Below are 25849 nucleotides of genomic sequence, written 5' to 3' on the forward strand. Positions count from 1 at the left end.
CAAGAACTGGGGCTCTGGAAATACAGCACAAATTCCAGGACAAAGGGAAAACCAAAAATCCTGCCCCAGCAGCCACACACTTAAACCTTGGAATGTGGGCAGAGTAGAGCCAGTGAAGGGAAGGTGAGTAGGATAACCTTGGAATTGCTGGCTTTGGGAGGGAATTCAGGGTGGGCAGCACTCACTCCTCCAGGGGAAAGGCTTCCTCACTTCTCCAGGGGAAAGGCTTCCTCACTTCTCCAGGGGAAAGGCTTCCTCACTTCGACCTCCCTGGTCCAGCAAAGTTCCCAAGGACAGGGACAGGCACTTGGGAAAGGATCTGATTCTAAAGCCATTAAAGCCAAGAAAAGGACTTTGGTGGAAACTGGCTGAGACCTGAGTAGGGAACAGAAGAACTACACAGACCCAGGACAAGGTTTAAATCCATGTTGTTGGTGAACACTGGGAAAAGACACAAGGATAAAATCCCAGGCTACCTGAGGGGAAGCTGAAACTCTTGGATCCTCATCCTGGGCAGTCATTATCCTCGAAATTCAGCTTTCTGATGGAGTCAAGACTGAGGGATTCCCGTTGTTACATGACCGCAGGGGTGTCATAAAGAATGGCCCCAAAACCGTGATGAGATTAAAATCTACTTTATTCCTTCATCCATGGAGCCAAATTTCAAGGCATTGACATTCCAGGTGTTCCAGGTGCCTCGAAATGTTTTCCCTGTTCTTCCCCCAGTGCCTTCAACTGATCTGATTGTTTTTGTGATCCCTGAAGAGCCTGAACTGATTTACTGAAACCCTCCTTTTATAATTGCACTAATTGATCATAATTGCTCTTTGTACAGGCATTTCAAAATTCCAGAGACAAGTCCAAATTGCATCAGAGTCCAGGAAAACAATGATGATATCCAGGCATTGCTCTATTATCTTTTTTTCCCCTCCTGTATTTAATGACCTAAGAAAGTTACAAAAGCAACTTTAAATTACCTTTATATATATAAACTAATTAAATATATTTAGCTAACATTGAGAAAATAAATCCCAAGCACCATGAAGACAAAAAAAAAAAAACAATAAGAGATGACTGATTTTAGAGTAATTTAAGACTTTTTATGGAGTCTGTGGATGTAGCAGTTGAGTGAACACTTCCTTACTAAAGTATTACTTGTATTTAGAGCTTATCTCAATATTCTCATTTTAAAACACTGAGTAAGTGATTAGTCCAGCACTAACTTCTGTAGTTTTTATAAAATTTTATATTCTGGGAGCACAATTTTATTGCTTATTCCACTCTTTTTTTCGCCACTTACTCATTTCAGTAAGTGGCAGAATTCCTAGAAATTTCAGTGGCATCAGGATTTTTATTACTAAGCAGATTTGTTGGACACTGAAAGACAAAACAATTGAGAAGTGTGGCTTGTGTGATAAAATTAAAAAAGGAAATGCAGATAACTATGTCCTTGTATACTTAAACTCATTTAAGATGAAGGAAACTCACAGCTGGAAACTCGTGTGGCACAAAAGGATCTGTTTGGACGCCGCCAATTCATCTTTCCAAGTCACGTGCGGTGAACACAAAGACTGAGAATAAATAACAGCTACTTTATTACCTAAGAACACTTGAAAACGTGGCATTTCCTTGGAGAGGATCATCGAGTCAAAGGGTGCAAAGGGCTTTAATTGCCACTGAGTTTCCTCATGATGGGGCTGTCGGGCTCGGCGTTGGTGAAGATGCTCCCCACCAGCACGTGGGTGCCCCAGAGGTTGTGCCGGATGACTTTGCAGCAGCCGAGGTCGTCCACGGAAAATCCCAAGTGCCTGTAACGCTCGTCCGTCTCGAACAGGGTGTTGTTGGTGTAAGGCCCGAAAAACTGCCAGAGAAGAGAAGGTTGCGGGTCAGAAGTGAAAAAGAACTAAAAAAAAAAAAAAGGAGAATTTTTCGCCTGAGAACTAAAAAGAGGAGAATTTTTCGCCTGAGAACTAAAAAGAGGAGAATTTTTCGCCTGAGAACTAAAAAGAGGAGAATTTTTCGCCTCAGAACTGAAAAGAGGAGAATTTTTCGCCTCAGAACTGAAAAGAGGAGAATTTTTCGCCTCAGAACTGAAAAGAGGAGAATTTTTCGCCTCAGAACTGAAAACAGGAGAATTTTTCGCCTCAGAACTGAAAACAGGAGAATTTTTCGCCTCAGAACCAAAAACAGGAGAATTTTTCGCCTCAGAACTAAAAAAAGGAGAATTTTTCACGTCAGAACTAAAAAGGAGAATTTTTTCATCAGAACAGAAAAAAAGAGAATTTTTTCTCAGAACAGAAAAAAAGAGAATTTTTTCTCAGAACAGAAAAAAAGAGAATTTTTTCTCAGAACAGAAAAAAGGAGAATTTTTTCTCAGAACAGAAAAATGGAGAATGTTTTCGTCAGAACAGAGAAAAGAATTTTTCGCCTCAGAACTGAAAAGAGGAGAATTTTTCGCCTCAGAACTGAAAAGAGGAGAATTTTTTGCCTCAGAACAGAAAAACAGAGAATTTTTCCCCTCAGAACTAAAAAAAGGAGAATTTTTCACGTCAGAACTAAAAAAAGGAGAATTTTTTCATCAGAACTGAAAAAATTTTTCACCTCAGAAGCAAAAAAAAAAGAATTTTTCTCGTCAGAAGTGAAAAGAGGAGAATTTTTCACCTCAGAACTGAAAAAAGGAGAATTTTTCGGCTCAAAAGTGAAAAGACAAGAATTTTTCACGTCAGAACGGTAAAAAGATTTTTTCACATCAGAATTGAAACAAAGGAGAATTTTTCACGTCAGAACTATTAAAAAAAAAAAAAGAGAGAATTTCTCACACCAGAACTAAAAAAAGAGATTTTTTTCACATCAGAACTGTAAAAAAAAAAGAATTTTTCATGTCAAAACTTCCCCTTTTTAAACAAAACCTAAGCCTAGAAATAAGTTACATCTGCTGGAGGAAATGTCATGTATATTTTTACCTAAAATCTAAAGGGGAGATTAAGCAGAGCAGCTGTGGGTGTATTGGTACCACATTTTAAAGGTTTTCCTTGGGCACTAAAGTGCATTTGAAGTCTCATCAATCACACCCAGAAAAACCTCACAGGCTTTGGAAAGCTTCTGATACTTCTCCAGGGATTAAGGACAGAACCCCTCTGTGAAACAGCAAAAATAAGACCTGGGCTAAGAATAAAACTCTCTGTGAAACAGCAAAAAAAAGCAGAAATGTACCTTTTCTATGCTCCCCCTGCAAAAAAAGTTGCTTTGAAGAGCAAAAATGGGCTTGAATTGGAACTGGAAATGGGTATCTCAGTTTTTTACCTCAGGAGGAAGCTTCTGACTTGTCCTGATAATGGACAAGGATGTTACCACTGAACTGGATTCTGAAAACAGAACCTTACTTCCATCAATCCCTGACTATTCCTTAAATGCATGGAATTTCTGGGAAGTTTTTAAGCCCTACACACCCCTTAACTGCCTGTTCAGCTTATAAACATCCCCTACTAAACCTGTTTGCAAACAGGGATGTTTGTAAGGTGAACAGACACGTTAAATCACTGCCTTTTGTAGTGTTTTTAAATAAAACCCCACTAAACTGAGCTTTGCTATATGGTTTTAATACTTCTCAGACAAAACCACACAGATTTCTTGCTTGGATAGAAGTTTTCTTAACTCTCTCTCTTGTAAATTTTAAGATTCTGTTTCATAAATGTCTTGGTAACAAACTCAGCTCCTCCAGAGAACTGTGTGATCTCACAATCAATGCACACACTGTTTGATAGGAACAATTATTCATTTTTTTTCCTGCAGCAAAGAGGCTTTTTAAACCCTCCATCCACACAAACAGGTGTCAGGGTTACCAAGTTACCCTGGCAGGGCACAACCAGCTTCTTGTGCAATGAGCAAAAGCTTTTTTTTGGGGGGGCATAAAAACTCCAGCTCTCTAAAATCCAACTTCATTTCCTCAAAATGCCAACTGCAACGAGAGCTGACACCCTTTGGGAATGGCTCCTTGATTTATTAAAGGAATTATCCTTTTGGACCACTTGATAAAGTTGGATTTAACCCATACAGAAGACAAATTTCACACTTACTGCCAGTCCTGAGGATGGATCAATGAAATCAGCCCAGTAGCCCTCAGAAGAAATTGCATAGCAAATTTCCTTGGCACCATTAATGAACTGAAAGGGGGAAAAAAAATGGGAGAGAAGGTTATCAAATGAGATTTCTGTTACACATATCCCTGATCTCATAAAACAAGATATATTTCTAACTTTATTCTATGTATTTATATCTACTCTAAATAAATCCTTCATTTACTTTCAGTTCTAAGAATTGTTCTTCACAATTATGGCCCTCAGCAGCCCAAGGTTTCAAATTTATAGAAATATTATAATTACTCAGCTTCTTAAGGGTCCAAAATGTGGGAATTTTACCCTTTCCAGTAAATTGTTGTGTATTTTGAGGTTTGATGGCTCTGGTGATTCTTAAGGATCCAAAATAAGGGAATTTTACCCTTTCCAGTAAATTCTTCTGTATTTTGAGGTCTGATGGCTCTAGTGATTAACTGTGTCTCAACTATAAGTCACCAATAAAATCAAACCACCTGAAAACAGCATTTTAGACATTAAATTTCTGATCTAGGACATCTTTTGGTGTTGTAACAACCCCTCAGCAGCCACTTAATAAACATTTGAGAGGCACCACTGTAAAAATTTAGATTTGGTTGTACATGACCCTCATTTCTTTAGCACAGGCCACTCATATTAAATATTTCTAAGGTTAAATGTCCCAAGAAAACATCCCAATTCCCAGTGAATTTTGCTGTTTGTAACCTCTGGGCTGGGAGGTTACAACCAACATCCTCACACCCCAACAGTGACTGGATTAGACCTGACAGGGAGGTGCACAAGGAAGAAAGATGCCAATTAACATATAATTAGACCAGATTACAAAGCCAAAGACCAACAGACCAGAAATAATTCAAAGAGAAGAACACACTGAAATGAAGGGAATTTTAATTTGTGTGTAATCTTTGTGTTGATCCTTCGGATTGTTGCTTCCTTTTTTTCTTCCACTGCTTTAGAGAGGCCACACTTGCATTTATAGGATGGGAAGGACGTTGCCAGATTAATTTTAAATATAAATTTAACACAGATAAAAATCCCACAGGGTGATTTTTTGCTAGATTTGGAAGAATTATGACAAGTAACAGACAGAAATGTTTTATTTTGAGGTGCTAAGGGAGAATGGCAGCAGTGAACAGCGACACTTGCTGGGGGAAACACAAAACCCCTGAAAAATGGGAAATAAAGTGATTTTCAGAGCCCTCTAGTGGCAACAGAACAAGACAAAGTTCATGAGGATGGTTAAGATGAAATAAATATAAATGTAACAGGTTAAAAGAATTAATAGTGTCCATTATCAGAATGGAAAAAACCAGAAACACCAGAGCAATTGGTGGTTTTTAATACTTTTACCAGTGAGGCCACAGACTCTGTATTGGGATCTTAATTAAATCACAGGAAAGCAAAGATAGCAGTGAAATCCTACAAAATATATTGTACTGAAGCTGAACTGAGGGGAGAAAATAGTTGCTGCCCTTTACCTGGATCAGAGCAACATCTTTATTAATGTTTGTGGCATTTCAGCCTACTTTTGACTCACCCCAAGGAGAAGTTTCACATAAAATAGTCAAAAAGCTCTAAACCTGCAAAAAATTATCAACGATTTCAACAGCAAGAGAACACAGGAATAGCCCAGAAATGCTTTAAAAATATAATATATTACTAGCAGAACTAGAAATTAATCAAAATACACAGGTAGCTCATGAAAGATTCATTTCCAAACCAAAAGAAGCCGGTGCTGGTGTCAGGTACTCACATTTTCTACGAGCATCTCTCTCTCATCCTCCACTTCTTGGCTCCACACAGTCATGTCATTTTTGGTCTTCTGGGTGACAGTTAACACAGTCAGGCGGTTGGGACTCACCTCTGGGAACATGGATTCAAAGTCTGCAGGAAGAGAATCCACCAGGTTGTATTTTGATCCCGCATTTTCCTCGTGTTTCCTTTCGTTTGAGACAAACCACGGACCAATTTCAGCCCCATTTCAGCCCCTTCACTTCTTAAATGGGGGTTTATTCCAATTTAATTTCAATGCTTTCCTTCTTGAACTGGTTAAAGATACAAACCTGATGCTGTCAGAATTTCCATGCTTTCCATTTGCCATTTTAATATTGCCAAAACATCTGATAACTGGTTTTGGGACAGTGGATTAGCTCCAGAATCTACCTGACACTAAAGCCGAAAGTTACTCCCTGCCCCAGCTGATCTGAAATATAAATGTGAATTTTATATGAAATACTAAATATTGTCAACAGCACAGGTTTGGGTTTTATTATACAGTATGTTTTAGTATATAGTTATAGTATGTTATAGTATATAGTATGTTTTAGAAAATATTAACTCTTTCCTAGTCCACATCCTGTGGCATTTACAGAGTATTTACTTAACTATTTAAAAAAAATTATAGAAATAAAAATATTTTTAAGATATTTTTTAAAAAAAAAGATGTATAGAAATAAAAGTATTTTTTAAATATTTGGAAAAAGTTGTGATTTCTTGGCTACAAATGGAAGTGCAAACCCCACCTTTTCGTAGGAGCTCAGGACAAGCCTGGACTGCACATTCCACCTTGGCATTTTCAAAGTAGGTTTCAGCATTATTTATTTGCTGCTTCTGGGGAGCACCAGCACCCTGAAAAACAAAAAAAGGGAGAACTGCAGCTTTCTCAGTTCATATGATCACAGGAATAACTTGGTAGACTTCAATACCCAGATACCCTTGAGCAGTTTCACACAGAGATGATCTGCAGTCAGATTTAACATTTTTTAAATATTAAAAGTGGAACTGGTATTGGTTTTACTTAAACCTACACAGAAATTTTATATTTTTTTTATATTTTAGTGTTCTCTCCAAGCAGAAACAGTACAGAAATTTTTATTAATAATATTAACTAAAGGTATCAGCACTAAATATTTGTGGGAATGTTGTGATCAGGCTGCAAATTATGAAGTTTTTGCTGTTAATGATGTGTGTGATTCAGTGCCAGCTCTGCCAGCACCACAACCCAGATTCCTTGGGAGATGCTGATTTTCCTGTGAGAATTCCATGGCTCTCACAACTCAACACTGTCCAAACTGTACAAATCCAGATCCACTAAATGAAATACTAAAGGAATGACTGATTCTACTTATTAAATGGTGGCAAGACCTGGTAAACAGCAAGTTTTAAAAGTGATTTTTTGCCACACCCACATAATTAAGTCACTTCTAAAATACTATTTCAAATAGCAATGAAATATTTCTTTCTACCTGAAGTTTTGAAGTCCTCCCATATCCATAGAATGAAGTCACATCAAAAATACTATTTCAAAACTCAGCCTGAAATATTTTCAACTGATCATTTTGAAACTGAAGCTCTCCCATATCCACAGAATTAAATCACTCAAAATGCTATTTCAAAACACACCTTGAAGTATTTTTTTCAACTAAAAGTTCTGAAATTGAAGCTCTCCCATATCCATAGAATTAAGTCACATCTAAAATGCTGTTTCAAATAGCAATGAAATATTTCTTTCTACTAAAAGTTTTGAAACTGAAGCTCTCCCACAGCCACAGAATTAAGTCACTCAAAATGCTATTTCAAAACACAGCCTGAAATACTGCTTTCTACTCAGATATTTTTCAACAGGGTATTTTTCAACTAAACATTCTGAAACTGAAGCTCTCCCATATCCACAGAATTAAATCACTCCAAATGCTATTTCAAAACACAGCCTGAACTATTTCTTTTTACTAAAAGCTCTGAAACTGAAGTTCTCCCTTATCTACATCATTAAGTAACTTCTAAAGTATTATTTCAAATAGCAATGAAATATTTCTACTAAACTGAAAGCTCTCCTATATCCACAGATCTAAATCACTCCAAATGCTATTTCAAAACACAGCCTGAACTATTTCTTTTTACTAAAAGTTCTGAAATTGAAGTTCTCCCATAGCCACAGAATTAAATCACTCCAAATGCTATTTCAAAACACATCCTATTTTTTTCAACTAAAAGTTCTGAAACTGAAGTTCTCCCACATTCACAGAATTGAGTCACATCTAAAATGCTATTTCAAATAGCAATGAAATATTTCTTTCTACCTGAAGTTTTGAAACTGAAGCCCTCCCATATCGATAGAATTAAATCCCTCAAAATGCTATTTCAAAACACAGCCTGAAATATTTCTATCTCAACTTTAGAAACTGAAGCTCTCCCATATCCTCAGAATTAAGTCACATCAAAAATGCTATTTCAAAACACACCCTGAAGTATTTTTTTCAACTAAAAGTTCTGAAACTGAAGTTCTCCCATATCTACAGAATTAAGTCACATCTAAAATACTATTTCAAAACACATCCTGAAATATTGCTTTCTACTAAGATATTTTTCAACAGGATATTTTTCAGCTAAACATTCTGAAACTGAAGTTCTCCCATACCCACAGAATCAAATCACTCCAAATGCTATTTCAAAACACAGCCTGAACTATTTCTTTTTACTAAAAGTTCTGAAATTGAAGTTCTCCCACATTCACAGAATTGAGTCACATCTAAAATGCTATTTCAAATAGCAATGAAATATTTCCACTAAAATTTTTGGAACTGAAGCCCTCCCATATCCATAGAATTAAATCACTCCAAATGCTATTTCAAAACACAGCCTGAAATGTTTCTACCTCAACTTTTGAAACTGAAGCTCTCCCATATCCACAGAATTAAGTCACATCAAAACACACCTTGAAATACTTCTTTCTCCTAAAAGAAAAGACCTGGTACTGGTCCTGTGTAATCTCTTGCTCAATCCAGCTGGAGTTCATCTTACAAAACCAGCCAGAAAATCCACAATCTCATTTTTCAGGAGGGAGGAGAGCTGAGTTCTGTTCCTCTGAGACAACACAGGAGTCTGTTCTTACCTGGAACTCATTGATGTATTGTGCCATCACAAATTCATGCCTCTCACTGGCTGAAGGCTCTGCTAAAATATCGGGGAGACTCTTGGGAACTTGGTTTTTCCTCTGGGAATCGGTGCCATTGAGGTGACAGTCAAAGCCAATGTTCCCAGGCAGCTGGAATCTCTGATCCTGAGGTCCAAAGGGACCCATCACTTCATCTGGCCACACAGTCCTGGGACCTGCAGGAGCCAAGGCCTTGCTTTAGTCACCACACCCAAAAAAAAAAAGGGGGAAAACCCAAATGAAACCCCCTCTCCCACGCAAATATTTGCTCACCAAGTAACCCCAAGGCACAAAATCAGGGCCCTGCCACAAAAACCACACTCAGAAATGTCTCTGGAGTGCAAAGTTCTGACAGCACACGGGTTCAAAGGAAAGGAATTTGCTTTTTCTTACATAAATCAGGAGGTGCAGCAGCCACATGAGGCTCATCTGAGCCAGAGGAACCTGCTGTGGAAAAAGCCTTGGGATTTACAACTCTTTTGACTAAGGAATAAAACCCTGGGAGGTAGGTGACCAATCTTGCTCTGTTACAGAGCACCTGAGAAGACAAAAAACAAAAGGACAATTACAAACTGCTCCCCAAAAAATCAGAGTTTAACACAGCCCCGTGGGTCACAAAGAAATCCCTGCTCCACAATTCAATTACAACCTTAATGCTGATCAACTGTAGCATCACGTTTCAGAAGTGTTTGATTGTTATTTTGATATCTTACCGGTTTATTTTCAAAATATTCAAATATTTTACTGTTTGTTTTCAAAATCAAAACACTCCTCATACGAGGAAAAAGCCCTGAAAACTTGAAATAGCACCAGTGAAACCCCACAACTTAAAGTAAATTATGGATGGGGATTCTTTCCATGATTATTTCCATGCATGTCACTGTTTCCAGGATTATCACAATTCCATCATGGGGGTGATTATCAGAAATACTTAGTGATATTGTTAATTATTGTTAATTATTGTTAATTTTCAACAATACTTCATTGTTCATTTTCAGAATTAACTTTGAAGCCTCATGACAATATTTTAAGGAGTAACACAAGCAACTGTTATTGTTTTTTTGTGGTTGTTTTGGGGTTTTTTTTAAGAAGAAATACCCAGGTGGTGCCATTAAACAGAGAATTGTGACCTATTTTTTATGCTTTAGAAAAACACTGACAACTTTCAAGCTGCACTGACACACTCAGAACAGAAAAATAACCAAGCAAACACTCCAGATGGAGAGTTGGGAGTGTAATTTTAAAAAATGAAGATTAAACTCCCCAGCACAAAACTGCTGCTATTTGACAAAACTGCACCAATTTTGCAGGTATTACTGGAAAATACAAATATCACCTACCAGAGGGTGTGGGGTTTTTTGTAAAATTCTATTTTCAGAAAATGACACAAAGGGATTTTCCTTAAGTGCTGCAGCTTTGATTCCATAAATATTTATGTACCTGTTTACCACTAAATATTTCTACAGCCAGGTTACTTCAAAAGAAGGGAGTAAATGCTGCTATTTGTATGTGTAATATAAAAACTGTATTTAAAGTATCAGCACTTAAGGCAATAAAAGCACCAATTTCTTCCACACCACCTCTGTGTAAATATAAAATAAGTCCTGCCAACATCACAAAGACTCAAATGCTTAGAGAAGCATTTAATTTATGATTTAAATCAATTATTTAAAGCCTTAAGCTGTTTAGTTATAACAGAGGTTTAAAAGGCTCCTTTAACACAACAATCTGATGCCACTTAAGTTCTTTTTTTTCTGTTATATAAAATGACTACTGAAATTAATTTCTGCATAATGATTGTATAATAAACAGATGTAAACAATTCCAGCTGACACGTAATTACAAGAGAAGAGCGTTTTTTTCTTTATAATCAGGCTCACTTAACATGGAGATGTCATTAATTACAGCTATGACTGAGCTCACTCATGCAAATATTGACACACCTGGCATTACACAAGCGAGAAAACACCGCTGAAATCAATGAATTATTCATGGCTCCATGGCAAGAATAAATCAATAAAGGGGGTTTTATTCTCCAGTGTGACAAGAGCCCGGTGAACACGAGCACTGCAGGATCACAGAACTGCACCTGAGCTCGGGATGTTACAACAAGCACAAAACAAACTGTACTTAATCCTAGATCAACCCTGTGATATTTTAGGTAAAAGACAGAAAGTTTAGATGGGATATTGGGAAGGAATTCTCGGCTGTGAGGGTGCTGAGGACTGGAATGGAATTTCCAGAGAAGCTGTGGCTGCCCCTGGATCCCTGGAGTGTCCAAGGCCAGGCTGGATGAACTTGGAGCAACTTGGGCTGGTGGGAGGTGTCCCTGTCCATGGCAGGGGGTGGGACTGGATGAGCTTTAACGTCCCTCCCAACCCAAACCTGTCTGTGACTCCACTTAACCCTCAATTGGACAATTCCCGTGATATCCACGGAATTCGGTGTCACTCACATTGGCCATGGCAGACGCCGCTCTCCTCTCGCCGACAGGCCCGGATGCCCCTGGAAAAGAAAAGGAGAGGAAGGAAGAGGAAAGAGAAGAGAGAAGGGAGACGGAAGGGAAAGGGAAAAGGGAGGAGGAGGGAAAAGGAAGGGGAAGGGAAAAGGAAGGGGAAGGGAAAAGGAAGGGGAAGGGAAGGCGCTGGGCTCCGCCGCCCCGGACCCCCCTCACGGCCGATCCCCTCAGTGCCGCCCCCGCGCTCCCCGGACAGCGGTGCCCGGTGTCACAGGGCTAGGGCTGCCGGGGACAGACGACGGGAAGAGAGAAGGGGACAGAGAAAAGGGGATAAGGAGCAGGGATATGAAAAGGGGGATCGGGGAGCGCTCCCGGGGCTCTCCCGGCCCCTCTCACCTCTTCCTGCAAAATGGCGGCGCCCGCCCGCCCCCGCCGCGCCCTCGCCGCGCGCTCCCAGCCCGAGCCAGCCGAGCCGCCGACGCCTCGATTAGATGCGGCGCAGAACCAGCCAGAATCGGCCTCTCGGCGCTCGGTTGCTCGGGGCTGAGGATGAGGCGGTGGGGGGCTCGAGGGGAGAAGCGGCGATGGCGGCGGAGACGGGACGGCGACGATCGTGGTGGAGACGGGGCGGCCCCTCGGGGCGGCCTCCAGCCGGTGTTATCCCGTGCTATGGCGCGGCGAAGCGCGTCCGTGGGCGCCCGTGGGTGCGGCGGCGGTGGCGGCTCGGCGGGCGCGGTGGTGGCTCGGCGGGCGCGGTGGTGCAGTACCCGCCGGGGGCACCAGGGGGCGGTCACGGAGTGTCGACCGCGCTCACGGTATCCCCCCCCCCCCCCCCCCCCATACCTTCATGGGGATACTGAAGTGGAAAATGGGGAGAAAAAGGGGCTTTTCTCCTGGAAAATGCGGAGGAAAGGGGATTTACTATGGAGGGAATGAAGAGGGGAGTGTTTCCACCCCTGCGATTCCCGGGGGATCCCTGGGAATGCGGAGCGTCAGTGTCGCTGCTGCCACAACACCAGGACTTGGAGGCGAGACCTCGAAGAACTGTTGTACAATATAAGAATAAAAACCTTCAATATCTTTTGTTGTTGATTTTTTTTTTTTTCCCTTTTTCTGGGGGGGGGGGGAGGGGGAGAGAGAAAGGCTCCCCAGGGCAGTGGGCACAGCCCCAAGGCTGCCAGAGCTCCAGGAGGGTTTGGATGATCCTCTGAGGGACAGGGGGGGATTGTTGGGGTGTCTGTGCAGGGCCAAGGGTTGGACTGGGTGGTCCTTAGGTGTCCCTTCTGCTAATTTCTGTACTTGCTGTTAATTAACTGCAGAAGCTATTAATGCAAACGAATATGTAGGCTCTGAAACTGTTCTTTGTGTGGTGCTGGATCAGCTTGGAGGGATCCCAGCACGGGTCTCTCCAGCAAAGGGAAGGGTCGTGATTTTACTCCACTCACCATCTGAATGTCCCAGAGAAGCTGTGGCTACCCCTGGATCCCTGGAAGTGTCCAAGGCCAGGTTGGAGCAACCTGGGATAGTGGAAGGTGTCCCTGGAGGGCTGGAGCCCCTCTGCTCTGGAGCCAGGCTGGGAGAGCTGGGGGGGTTCACCTGGACAAGAGAAGGATCCAGGGAGAGCTGAGAGCCCCTTCCAGGGCCTGAAGGGGCTCCAGGAGAGCTGGAGAGGGACTGGGGACAAGGGATGGAGGGACAGGACACAGGGAATTTCTCCCCACTGCCAGAGGGCAGGGATAGATGGGATATTGGGAAGGAATTCCCAGCTGGGAGGGTGGGGAGGCCCTGGCCCAGGTTGGGCAGAGAAGCTGTGGCTGCCCCTGGATCCCTGGAAGTGTCCAAGGCCAAGCTGGATCCAATGAAGGTGCTCCAAGCTGGATTTATGGGCAGATCTTTGTTCCTCCAAGGAAAACAGGTGTCACAAAGGTAGCTGAGCCCTGGTGACTATTGAGCCCTGGTGACTCCAGGGGTTCTGCAGAATAAAGAACTTGTTATCCACAGAGAATGTGTCGAATATACCCAAAGTCAGTGGGGCTCAGCCAGAGCACTGATCCCAAAGCCATGTCTCTGTGCATGTGTAGAGCTCCTGCCTGTGTTATTTTCCAGAATTCTGCTGGTTTTCCAGTCCATAACCTTGGTTCAAATTACCATCCTTTGTTTTGTTTTTTTAATGTCACCTGGAACACGACACGTTTGTCCCGCTCTGGCCTGAAGTGTATTTGTAGGAAGGACCATTTTAGCTCCTTCTTTTTCATCATCCACTTCAAACAGCCATCATTCCATAGGAGGATGGAATCCAGGATCCCTGGAAGTGTCCAAGGCCAGGTTGGATGGTGCTTGGAGCAACCTGGGCTAGTGGAAGGTGTCCCTGCCCATGGCAGGGGATGGAAAAAGATGATTTTGAGGTCCCTTCCAACCTAAACCATTTTGGAATTCTATCTCTCCCAAATGCCTCCTCACACCCCACACCTTTTCAGCTTTTCTAACAAAACCATCTATGCATTTTCTGCTACTGAGTCCAGAGCAGCCCCCACAGACACTGTGCTGAACAACCTCCTCATCTTTGTCTTCAAGTCCAGTGTTTTCTGTTTGCCCAGCACCAACCACCCTCTATTTCTCCTTTTCACAAGCCCTGGCAGCGCTGGAAAGGGAAGGCAGAAGCTTTGTGGGCAGCTTAAGGCTGGGTATTGTTTTCAGGTACCTTTTTTGTGGCGTGTTCAATATTGTGATTTCATTTAAATCAGGAGCTCTTTGAGGCAAAAACCTCCCCACTTGCATATGTGGGGAGTGCTGTGCATACTAATGCAACTATTTAAATGCTGAATTAAAAATATCAGGGGAGAGGTGCCCAATCCCAAATCTGCTTTAAAGCTCATATAAAAGAGCTGTTTTGCTGCACTAGAGGGGAAACACAGACAAACCACTTCAGAATACCAGGATTAAGACTCTTCTTTCTTTTTTTTTTTTTTTTTTTTTTTTTTTTTTTTTTTGCCATTTCTTTGCTGTCTGTTCCAAACCAGTCAAGAAAAAGGAACTTTAATCTCTTCAGAATAAAAGATTGGGCATTCAGATCCCTCAGTGACTCTGCACATGACCTTTATTTAATGTACTTTATTTATAAACCAGATATTTCTGGACATTTATTTGGCTTTGCTGCTGGTTTATAAGGATAAATTTATTAGCATAAACCAGGTTTCAATATATAATAATATATAAAAGTACATAATAATATAATAATAAAAGCTTTCAATATATCACTCTGTAGTTCAAAATCAGAGCAAGAAATTGGTTTTGTGATCATAATATTCAGCCTACAATGTTCTTATTGCATTTAATAAAATTTTGGCTTTATTTGATGGCAATCAAGAGGAAATTATTATATCCAATTCCAAACACTATGATATATTAAGGAGCTATAATGTTGCAATTTTGATTTTTGGACTCTTTCATGAGAACGTTTGCTCACTATTGCACACCACCCAACTATTTTATTAATTTCATGTTGGCACACTTAATTCTCATTTGCTTTTAAATTAAATGTTCATGTTGAATCTCTGAACTTCAGCAAAAAAAACCACCAAACAACAAAATGCTGGAGAAATTCAACTTTAACTCTTTACAGAATATAATTCAGATAAATTGGATTCCAACCAGCCTGTATTGACTTGTCCTGAGGCAATCCCAGTTTATCTCCTCTCCGGGGTGAGCACTTGGAGATACTCAAATCAATCAATGAGTTATCACCCCCCTGAAGTTTGTGGCCTGAATTCGTAAAGATTCATTTCAATCCAGTTTCTACCTCTATTCAAAGGGGGCTGCGAAATCAAACAATCCAATTACGGATTTATCAAATATTAATAATGAAAATCTCCCAGATCTTTTGGATGCCAACATTCCTCTCCCCTGGTGTCAGGAAAGTAATTAGCAGCTGGCTTTGATTAAATTCTTCCCTCAGAGATTACTCCTCTCGGTCTGAGGAAGGAATGCACACAAGATGATCCCTAATTCCTCATTTTAAAGCCTGTTTTGGTTCAGTTCAGGGAAGCTCAGTCTGTGCCCAGGAACCTGCAGCAATTTTGAGGGTGAAACCTGAAGAGCACGAGTGGCTTTTCCTGAGATGCTCTTTTTCCTTGGCTTTGGGCTCCCCAGCACAGGAAGGACGTGGAGCTGTTGGAGCAAGTCTAGAGGAGGCACCAAGATGATCAGAGGGATGGAGGTCCTCTCCTATGAGGAAAAACTGGGAGAACTGGGATTGTCCAGCCTGGAGAAGAGAAGACTCTGGGGAGACCTGAGAGCTCCTCCCAGTGCCTAAAGGGGCTCCAGGAGAGCTGGAGAGGGACTGGGGATAAGGGATGGAGGGACAGGACACAGGGCACGGCTTCCCACTGCCAGAGGGCAGGGATAGATGGGATATTGGGAAGGAATTGCTGGCTGGGAGGGTGGGGAGGCCCTGGCACAGGTTGGGCAGAGAAGCTGTGGCTGCCCCTGGATCCCTGGAAGTGTCCAAGGCCAGGTTGGACGGGGCTTGGAGCAACCTGGGCTAGTGGGAGGTGTCCCTGCCCATGGAATGAGATGATCTTTAAGGTCCCTTCCAACCCAAACCATTTTGGGATTCTGTGTTTCTGCCAGTCTCTGTTTTTGGTGACAGCGGTTTCCTTGTGGCTGCAGCACCAGGAAGAGTCTCAGCAGCTGCAGGAATGTCAGAGCAAGGAGGAGGCAGAAGGGAGCTTTCCAAGTCACCACCACCCTCTGCCTGAAAACTGAACTCCCAACCTCCTTGGGGTTCTCCTTCTCCATCCCAGACTTGCTGGAATCCTCTCTCTGTGAGCAGGAGCAGCCAGAGGTGCCCGAGAAGGTGTTTTGGTGCTTACAACAAACACAGGGTGAATTTTCAGCCCTTCCCTCTCTGCTCTTCCATGAACCCAGAGAAGCAGTGGAAACTCCACCCTTGGAGGCTTTCAAAACTCAGTGTGATGAGGTCCTGGAATTGGACTGGAGAGCTCCAGTGTGGAGATGTGGCTTTCCCTGTCAACAGGTGCTTCTGTGCTCATGAAAATCAGAGGAATCTTCTCACACAAACATCAGATGCTCCTGGATGGTCCAGTGTTCCTCAGCACCTGCACCAGGACAGGTAAGTGTAGGATCTTCAATATCTATTGTCACCTGTTTATTTGGGACAGATGGACCTGGATTCCTGGGACTTTGGCCTTCCTTGTCCTCTTCACTTGTTGCACAAACAAGACATTAATTAAAACCTCTTTGTCACCATCCCTATCCATTACCTTACAGGTAACACTTTTGTTAAGTCTGTCCAAATAGATTCTTCTGGAATCCTCCCCTAAGCATTAGAGCTGCAGGTTTTCCGTATTTTCCCTAACTTCATCCTTAATGTGGATTTTGCTGCCTGTATTTCCCATTCCCCCCTGCACTTAACCAGCTATGATTCACTGGTTAACTGGAATTGCCCCTGGTTGTGGGAGCAGTGGTTTTTTTCATCTGAATACTGCAGAAGCCTGTTAAGTGGTCATAAAAATAAGGAGATATTCTTTATTCCCGTTGCACATCTATCTGTGCAATGATGGATGGAGCTGGGACTTGCAATTTATCTAATGGCCTCCATTAAACTTCATTAGGACTGTGTTAAACCCAACTTAAAATCGTTGCCATTGATTTTGGATCTCTAAAACCTGCTCAGGGCAAATCAGGAATGAGCATGCCCAGCACCAGGCAGCTCTCTGAACATTCCAACCGCATTCCCTGTGGTTCAAAAGGGCAGAGGGAGGGAGGGGGATCTCAACCTGTGGTCCTTGGGATATTTGGGAGCACCACGCAGCTCCTCTGAGCTGACAGTCCTCAGCCATCACATCCCCTGCCTCTGTCACTGCCCCAGCCAGGGAATTTCCAGCTCTACCTCGACCTTTTCTGTTTATTCCTCTCGTTCCCTGTATTTATTTTTCCTTGCATATACAACCACGACTCCCCCTCTGCCTGACCTGCTAAACCCCGTGTTTGGAACGAGGAATGTCTGTTCCCGAGCAGTGATGAAGTGGAGGAAAGGTTTTAACATGCTCTTCTCTTTTTTTTTTCCAGAAAAGTAAACATCCTCTGGCTATAGGAAGAGTAAACTTCCCCTGGAAATGTATGTGTTTATATGAACAATCTCTTTCTTCTGGCATTTCCAGAGATTTGTTCGCTGGCACTGGGAAAAGAGGCTTTTAAGTCGGGCGGTGCAATTACACGAGATAAGTCTTTGCATGATTTGTTTTCTTTTCGGAAAGATATCCCCCCTGGATCTGTTTCTGTGAACCTGAAAGGGATTTCCTCCGTTATCTCAGGGCGTTGCTCTGTGTCTCAGTCCTTTTTGAATGTCCATCCAAATGGACAACCGGAGGAAGCCGGAGGAAACGACCATTTCCCTGAAAACCTCCTGGCTTTGACTCTGCTTTACTGGGGGGTTACTGGAAATCCTTTACCAGCATCACTTCTCCTGGATCTATAAACTGCCAGTTTACATTTTTACCAAAGAGAGACATTTATTAACCAAACTAACCTGGGATGTGCCCCATTTCCACCACCCTCGTGTGTGATTCTCCAAATGGATCTGAGGCTGTAAGACAGACATTAATTCATCTCCATTCTTATTGCAGCTTTTAATGTTCCATTGGAGACAGGGAGGGTGAGCTTTAAAAGCTTTATAATTTGCTTGAGAGGGATTAAACAGGGATATTTTTCCTGGGGTGGCAACATGAGCTGCTCCTTCCTTCACCCCTCACGTGGAGGGAGGGGGAGATTCCCATCTCCTTTCTTTCCAGGTGTCACTTCCACCAGCATTTCTGGGATGCTCCCACATCCAACATGGCCAGGCTGCCTGTGGGGAACAGGGAGAGTTTGCAGCTTGGGTATTTTGGGAGATATTTACATTTATGACGGGGAGGTGCTGCTCCCTCTCTGAATCTGCCTCTTTGTGAGAGCAAATAGGGAATTTAGGTATCAAAAATTCACTGCTGAGACTGTCACCAAGACTGGAGGCCAGAAGGAGCCTGGAATAACCTCACTGAGACCTGAGTTTGGTCCACATCGAACCTGAACTCGGAAAGGGACTGTTTTGTTTCAGAACTGCACCCAAACGTTGCTGTTCTGCTCGACCAAGGTGCCAGGTCTTGGGTGGAGAGATCTAAAAGGAGGAGGAGGACGAGATGGAGCTCTCCTCTGTGATCCCCTGGTGGGAAAGCCATCAGTTTGGCAGGCTGGAAGTCCTTCAAGTCCCATCTCCTGGCTGTGGTGGCCTTCAGGTGCAAATCTGCCCTGAAACGTGGTCCTCCAGGCTCCTGGCTCTGGGTCTGTGTGCCAGATGTGCTGGGTGGCAGCTCAGGAGACAGGTTCCCCTCACAACTGTATCAAAATCAGTCTTTTATAGGGTCTTTCTATTTTCTAAAATATCTATCTAAATCTTTATTTTTCCCCTCCAGAAAATGTTCCCTTAGAAAAGACAAGAAGCCAAAATTCCTGCCTAAACACAGTGCCATTGCCTAATGGGCTACTTATTCCACTAGATTCCTCATTTTATTGTTTTTTAAATATATGGGGTCATATTTTTTAGCCCTCGTGGATGTGAGATATTCCTTGCAAAAAGGTTTATGTGTTGCCTGTGAGTTATGAGACTGTTCCTGTCTGGCAGTGAATGAAAGAGCCCAGCATCTGGCACTGTGGAAAACCAGCTATCCCAAAACTTCCCACTCTGAGGAGATGGGATGGAGGTTGTGATAAAGTATCTCTTTTGACATGTGAGTCAGGACAGTTGGAGGCCCTTACTGTAAAAATTTATGGAGCTTATCCAAACCTGGCTGGAAGCTTGAGGAGATCAGTCCCTATGCAGCCTGTGCAGGGAGGCCTAAATTCCTGCCCTTTTTGTCCTGTGTGTCAGGAGCAAATCTCAGCTCAGCTCTGCAGAAAGGGAGGTGAGGAGTGCCCAGAGTTTCAGGGATCAGTCCCCAGAACCTTCTTGCAAAGTCTCACCGGGTTCTTGTTACCCACGCTCAGAGCCTGTTGGAGTTTATAGAAGATCTGTAGTGAAAACTGGACATAAAAATAGACATTGAGACATTGCATGTTAGTAATTCCCCAAATACTTCTTCCCATGAGTCACTGAGTGAAGGAGAATCCAGGTGGAAAGTCTCTGTCCAGGCTCCTCAGCACTGATCTGGTGCTTGGGGGTAAAATTATTGCTGTAGAGGAGATTTGGGTGGAGACATGAGATGAACTAACAATTATTCAAATTACTGCATTTTTTCCTTCTCATAGACTTAAACCTTTGAACTTGGGGAACGTCTTTATTGTTGAGAGCAAAACACTTCTGCTGACAAACCCGGTTGGGTGCTATTACATATTTCTGTCACCGAATTCTCTTTCCTGATTTGCTGTTTTGCTGATGCAGTTTTGGCCTAGTTCCAGGGCACGACACTTATTTATGCTTCAGGAAGCATAAGAAATAGTATCATTTCCAGAACACATCCCCAGCAGGTTGAATATTCTCTTTTACCAGTTCAGGAATAACAAACAACCCCCTGACTTGTCACTGACAGATTCCTTTTCTCCGACTAAAACAAATGACTGAAAACTCCATTTTGCATGTGTCAACCTCCTCTTTGCTAAAGGTGTTTTAAAATAAAGGCCCTTCACTTTTTTACATGAGCTTCATAAGAAAACATCAGATGTGCTCTTCAAAAGTTCTGATAGGAACAGATGAGACCTGTAAGATGATCAAAGGGAGAGCGAAGTGAGCTGCAATTCCCTGCCTGTGTGACGGAGCCATGAAATGCTGGGGGTTCACACCAGGATCTTTACTGAAAAAAAAAAAGAAAATCAGTGGTGTAAAGGATTGGCTGATCCCGTTGGATAAATCAGTGTTATCCCCTTGGATAAATACTGCTCAGAATAGGACTAGTGGGGACAAACTGCAGTGCTGCTTTGGAAGGGACCATTCCAGGTCCATGTTACTGATTCCCTGCTGAATACTTAGTTGCATCTCCCAAACAGGCAAAGGCCACTGTTGATGCACAGCTTTGGCAGCCACAGCTTTGGCTGAAGCATCATTTCACTGGAGTTGAGTTAGTTTGCTCCAAACATTCTGTAGAAGAGCTGTGTGAGACCCACAAACAGAGTAACACATGCACAGTTTTCATGAATATATAGTTTTATTTCAGCTCCCCACAGCAGACCCAATGTTTTATGCTCTCTTTCAAATGTTATCTTTAGCTTCCCTTTGACAGCAAGTATAAATCAGGGCCTGGGGTGTCTCACAGAACCCATCATCAAGGATATCTCTGCGTGCCTGAGTATTCAAACTCACATCTTTATTCATCTCCCTACAAAGTTGCTCATCACCAACTATGGAGATGAACCATATGAGCTATGAGCTCATGGCAGCTTTCTCCACAGAGGGACAAAGAAGTCCCATGAGGTCATGGTAAGATCATCATTTCATCATGCTGAGACTCCTCTGGGAGCAAACCCAGCTGAGCTGCTCACAGCCAAACCTAGAGAGCAAAGTATAGACTGAGAGAAAGGAGAAGGGAGCCCTGTGCTCCCCTTTGCCAGCCTGGAATAAAACAAGTTTTAGAGTGAATCAGTTTGAGGGAAGAATGATTGGGGCCAAAGATTTACTTGGGCAAATCAGTTTGGTGTGGAAAACCAGCAGAGGGGTTGAATCTCCTTTGAAGCTTTTCCTGTTCTGTTGTGTTCACTTTTTTTTCACGAGGAAGAAGTTTTTGGGCAAGCTGCCTTCAGCTCTGTCCCTGGGTACACCTATTTCACACCTCCGTGCTGTTCCTTTGAGAGCTTTTTGGGAGAGAAGAAGCAACTTGTGGAAAAAAAAAGAGATTTCTTTTAAGTGTGGGCATTATGGAAGGGACAAAGGGAGTGGGTTTTGAAAGGTCGCCGTGGCAGGGTGGCTGTGGTGTTTGCACATCTTTGTAGGACATTATTGCCTTGTTTGGAGCATGCCTGTCCCTCTGGGCTTCCCAGTGATGTCCACAGCTTGTGCAGGGCAGGGCTGTCACCCCTAGAGAGGAAATGAAGGCCCTGCTCCCTGCAGCACCTCGTGAATATTTATGGTGGCAGCGCTGAGTATTCCTGTGGAGCTGCTCAGCCTGGAGGGATCTGGAGTTGATTTTGCTGCTGCTGTTTACTTTACAAAGTGCATGCCAGGAATCATCCCAAGAGACAGCTGAAGTGCCTCTGTGCCCAGCAGTGGTGGGGCTGTGACATCTCAGACAGACCCCACATCCATCCTCCTGCTTGTGACAGTGGTTGCCCCTCATGAGCCCGGCCAGCAGCTCTGGGGTGGGCACAGCAGGGCAGAGCTGATCATAAAAACACTGATCACCCCCACAAACAACCCAGGGTGCAAGTACAGGGAGCAGAAATTATTTGTGTCAGCAGAGGACCTGCTTGGCCAGCTGTGGGAGAGGACCCAGCTGTGGCCCAGGTTGCCCAGAGAAGCTGTGGCTGCTCCTGGATCCCTGGAAGTGTCCAAGGCCAGGTTGGACGGGGCTTGGAGCAACCTGGGCTGGTGGAAGGTGTCTCTGTCCATGGCAGGTGGTTGGGATGAGCTGAGTTTTAAGGTCCCTTCCATCCCAAATCATATGATCATTCCATGACTCGATACAGTCTTCTGGCTTTGCCCTCTCCATCCCTTATATCCAACCCAGGGAAGGCCACAAACTCTTCCAGACTTGGCTGCTGAGTGGTTTAACCACTTGGCAGTGTTTAAACTGAGCCCTTGGCAATAATAAAAGCCAGTGCTGTGTGTTTGTGCACTGACTGCAGAGAGCCTGGGCAGGAGAGGAGTGGGTTAGGCTCAGCTTTGTCCACATTACTGACCTTTTGCCTTGCATATTGCGTGGCCTGAGGGTGGAGGAAGGGGGATTAAAGGTTAAGAAACCTCTCTTGAAAGAGTTAGGATGCCTAAATGTTTAAAATGTTTCCTTTCCCCAGTAATTCCAATATATATTAAAGCTAAAACCCTTCTGAGAGGTAATAAAACAGCACAGTGGAGAAGATCATTGGGAAGATTAGGAAGAGGAGACTTAAGAGCTTACTCTTGATGCTTCTGGTTTTATGCTTTGTTCTTGTTTTACTCTGTCAATCTCTTCTAGTGTTTCTCACTGTGATTTTATTGTGTTTTTATGGAGCAGGGATGGCTCCATGGCTGCAAACTACCAGGGAGAAGCTTGTTGTCGTTTGGTGGAGGGGGGAAAGAACATTCCTTTGCACATTTTTCAGTGTTCCTGTTATATCTCAAATTTAGAAAAGTAACAAGAAGTAGCATCCAGTTTTCATTAATGCCTCAGGGCTTTCTTGGCACATATGTTTTCATTTCCAGGAGAGGCAAAGGAGAGGATGAAATTCCTCCTCCTCCCAGCCAGGGATGGAGCACAGCAGGACCAGGGGGAATCCCTGGATCCTGCTGCCAGGTAGGAGCCTGGTAACCTGCTTTCTGTCTTTGCTCTGCCTCTAAAGCAGCAGCACTGGGAAGTACAACGATGGTTTGTCAGGACAAAGGGTCATGCTGTGACTGCTTCCCTTATGTGAGAGTTCCTTCTGACACAGCCTGGCTCGTGGCCCATATTAATTTGCTCCAAAAAAAGAAAAAAAAAAGACATGATATTCACATTCTTGGAGGAGTTGTGTGTTCCATCTGGATCCTGCAAACCTGCGAACCCTGTCCAAATAATTCCCATGTTCCCCTTGCTCGGGGAGTGATTTTTGTGCATCTTGTGAGTTAAATATATCCGTGAGCTCCTGAGGGTGTCTCGTGCCTGTCCCTGCTTCCTCACAGCCCTTGGGAGATGGTCCCACGAAGCATTTGCTCCCAGATTAAATCCCAGCAGTGTGTGACTCCGTTTGGGACAGCTCACAGGTCCGGGTTGGCAGGAATGCTGTAAAATTCCCACGGAGATGTGTTTTGTCAGCTCGAGCGCGAGCAGGCCTCGAAGCTCCGGGCCTGGTGCTCACTGCTGTGCTGGAGGGTGCCTGGACTGGGGGACCTTAAAAGGCTTCTCTCTCCCTTAATTTTGGTGTTTCTATGGAAACGGATCCTGAACAGAAATCGTTCTTTCCTGCTTTTTCTCCTCATGGTTTTGTCGGTGGGAAAAAGTGAAACTTGGGATGAAAGGCAGTGAGTGTTCCAGGGAGAGCAGGACCGTGTCCTTCCTGATCCTGCTCCACTTCCAAATCAAAATACATGGAAATAGGGACCTAAAATCTTCAGTTCTTATTTAAGAAATAATTTCTGGTTTGTGTGACCATGACTTTGGCCAGAGTGTTGCCACCAGCTGAAGGGGAAGGAGGCTGCAGGATGAGGGCTGTGGCTTCCCAGATTCCTCCTAATCAACCTGACCTGGAGCACCTCTGGTTTTGGGTTTCAGGAAGAGAAATGTAGGCTCTGAGCACTGTGCCATTGTGGGAATTAAATGGTCACTCAGGTCAAAGAGAATTTGGATGAGAGCAGTTTGGGGACACGGGGCTGGCTGGTGGTTGTTGGGAAGATGAAAGTCAGCTGGTTTCTGCTCTCTGGGATATTTGGGTCTCATCTTCATCATCATCCTCCTGTACAAGGTCAAGAGGTGCATGTTGAGGTTGAAGCTGGAAGGAGAAATGCCTCTGCAAGTCACCAGTGAAGCAGCTCCTTGGCAATAAGACTTTCAGGAATTGTTTTCCCTTTGGAGATAGACTTTTAAGTCTGGATATTGAGCATCTGCTTGGCTGGAGTGGCACCTGGAGTTCTGTGGGGTGCGGGCTGCAGGACTCCCTGCACCCAATGGCTTCTGAGGCATTTCTGATGCTCCTGGTGGCTGTCAGTCAGTGTCACAGCAGGGTGACAACTTCCCCTGTGCGCCAGGTGTCTTTATGTTTACTGCAGGGTGTTTCCGCTATTGGATCACATTTTGTTTCACACCTGTCTTGCTGTGGAAGGTGGCAAATCCTTCAGGCCCAGCTATCCCAGACCTGTCAGAAATGCAGAATGGAATTAACCCCAATAAATCAGGTTGTTACTGATCAAACTCCAGTGGCCCTCTGGCTACACACAGAGAAGAGAGAGTGAAAAGGAGACGAGGATGATGAGCAGATGGACAGGTTCTGCCCTCAATCCCAAACCAAACCAGAGGCTGATCACACAGAGAGTCTCTCACAGGTTGGCTTGTGAATAAATCACTTTTTATAAGATTACTCATCTCCATGGCATTCAGAGACAAAGCACAGAGCTCAGGAGCACCATCTGCTCCTGAAATCTCCAGCAGGAGGCAAAGCTGTCCATTGCCCTCTTAGTCACCCTAAGAAAGGAAAGCAGAACTGTCCAAGGATTTTCGGGCTTTCCCCAAATCTCCTCATCCAGAGGGATGTGCCTGAGCTGGGCTACAGCTCCTAGTGGGATCTAAGCTGGAGCAGCTCTCAGCTTCAGCCACCTTGTCGTGGGGGTCCACTTCTTCAACAGCCTGCTCTGCTCTATGTCTCTGCTCCCATCCTCTCAAAGGAAAGGGAGACATCACTAGAAAAATCTGTGCTGCTTTTTTCATACAGAAAAGAAAGCGTTAATATTTCTTTTCTTTCTTTCTTTCTTTTTTTTTTTTTTTTTTTTTTAAGGCTTGCTTTTCTCTAAGTCTTGGTATTTAAAATTAATGAAGAAAATGAGTAAAAACCGTGGATCAGATTACTCCTCCTCAGCTGTTTTGCTTTTTCTGGCAAATCGTTGCTTGTAGAGGTCTGGCATTTTATTTCTTTTTGGTTTGTGTGTTTGTTTTTGAAGCACTGATGTCTCTCATCATGCTCTGTATAACTCTTTCTTGGGAATTATATGATGGGTGGATGGCTGCTCACTGCTGGTCCTGCTCCTCAGGGCACCCTTTTGCAAAGCCATTCTTCTCTCTTTTCCTCCCTCCTCCGACCTGTGGGCGTCTGACTCAGAGAGTTGGAGACTCATTATGGAGTTTTCACGTGGAACTTTTCATTAATTAACTTCTGACTCAACATGTTCACGTTAGAAAAGAGATAATTTAGTGTTTTACTTTTGCTTTGCCTGTTTTTGTGGGTGGCATCGATGGGTTATTGATCCCTTTGGAGATGGTGACATTTGTAGGGTAGATGAAGTTGTGGAGGCCCCATCCTGGAGGTGTCCAAGGCCAGGTTGGACAGGGCTTGGAGCAACCTGGGATAGAGGAAGGTGTCCCTGCCCATGGCAGGGGGTTGGAACGAGATCATCTTTAAGGTCCCTTCCAACTCAAACTGTTCTGGAATTCTATGATTTATAGGAGAAATCAGAGACCTGCCTAGAGAAGGCTCTGTCCC

General features: G+C 43.5%; 1 protein-coding gene across 1 annotated transcript; it reads right to left on the minus strand.

Annotated features, from left to right (window-relative positions):
* Positions 1–926: 926 nt before the first annotated feature.
* Positions 927–11986, minus strand: MMADHC (metabolism of cobalamin associated D). The gene is made up of 8 exons (XM_032693079.1): positions 11900–11986; positions 11501–11550; positions 9439–9583; positions 9004–9221; positions 6635–6740; positions 5866–5996; positions 4077–4163; positions 927–1861 (listed from the first exon to the last, which is right to left on the minus strand). The coding sequence occupies exons 2-8, from the start codon at positions 11507–11509 to the stop codon at positions 1667–1669; spliced, it is 891 nt and encodes a 296-aa protein (XP_032548970.1). The 5' UTR covers positions 11510–11550; positions 11900–11986; the 3' UTR covers positions 927–1666.
* Between the last annotated feature and the right edge of the window lie 13863 nt (positions 11987–25849).

Source organism: Chiroxiphia lanceolata, chromosome 7 (assembly GCF_009829145.1).
Source record: "Chiroxiphia lanceolata isolate bChiLan1 chromosome 7, bChiLan1.pri, whole genome shotgun sequence".
NCBI classification, from domain to species: Eukaryota; Metazoa; Chordata; class Aves; order Passeriformes; family Pipridae; genus Chiroxiphia; species Chiroxiphia lanceolata.

Bases quoted from the DNA above. Each gene is read 5' to 3' on its own strand.
- MMADHC (XM_032693079.1), bottom strand. The intron at 5,997-6,634 runs GTGGGGTTTGCA...CTCTTCCTGCAG, and splicing joins TCCTGAGCTCCTACGAAAAG to ACTTTGAATCCATGTTCCCA. The intron at 1,862-4,076 runs GTAAGTGTGAAA...CTTCTCTGGCAG, and splicing joins ATCCATCCTCAGGACTGGCA to TTTTTCGGGCCTTACACCAA.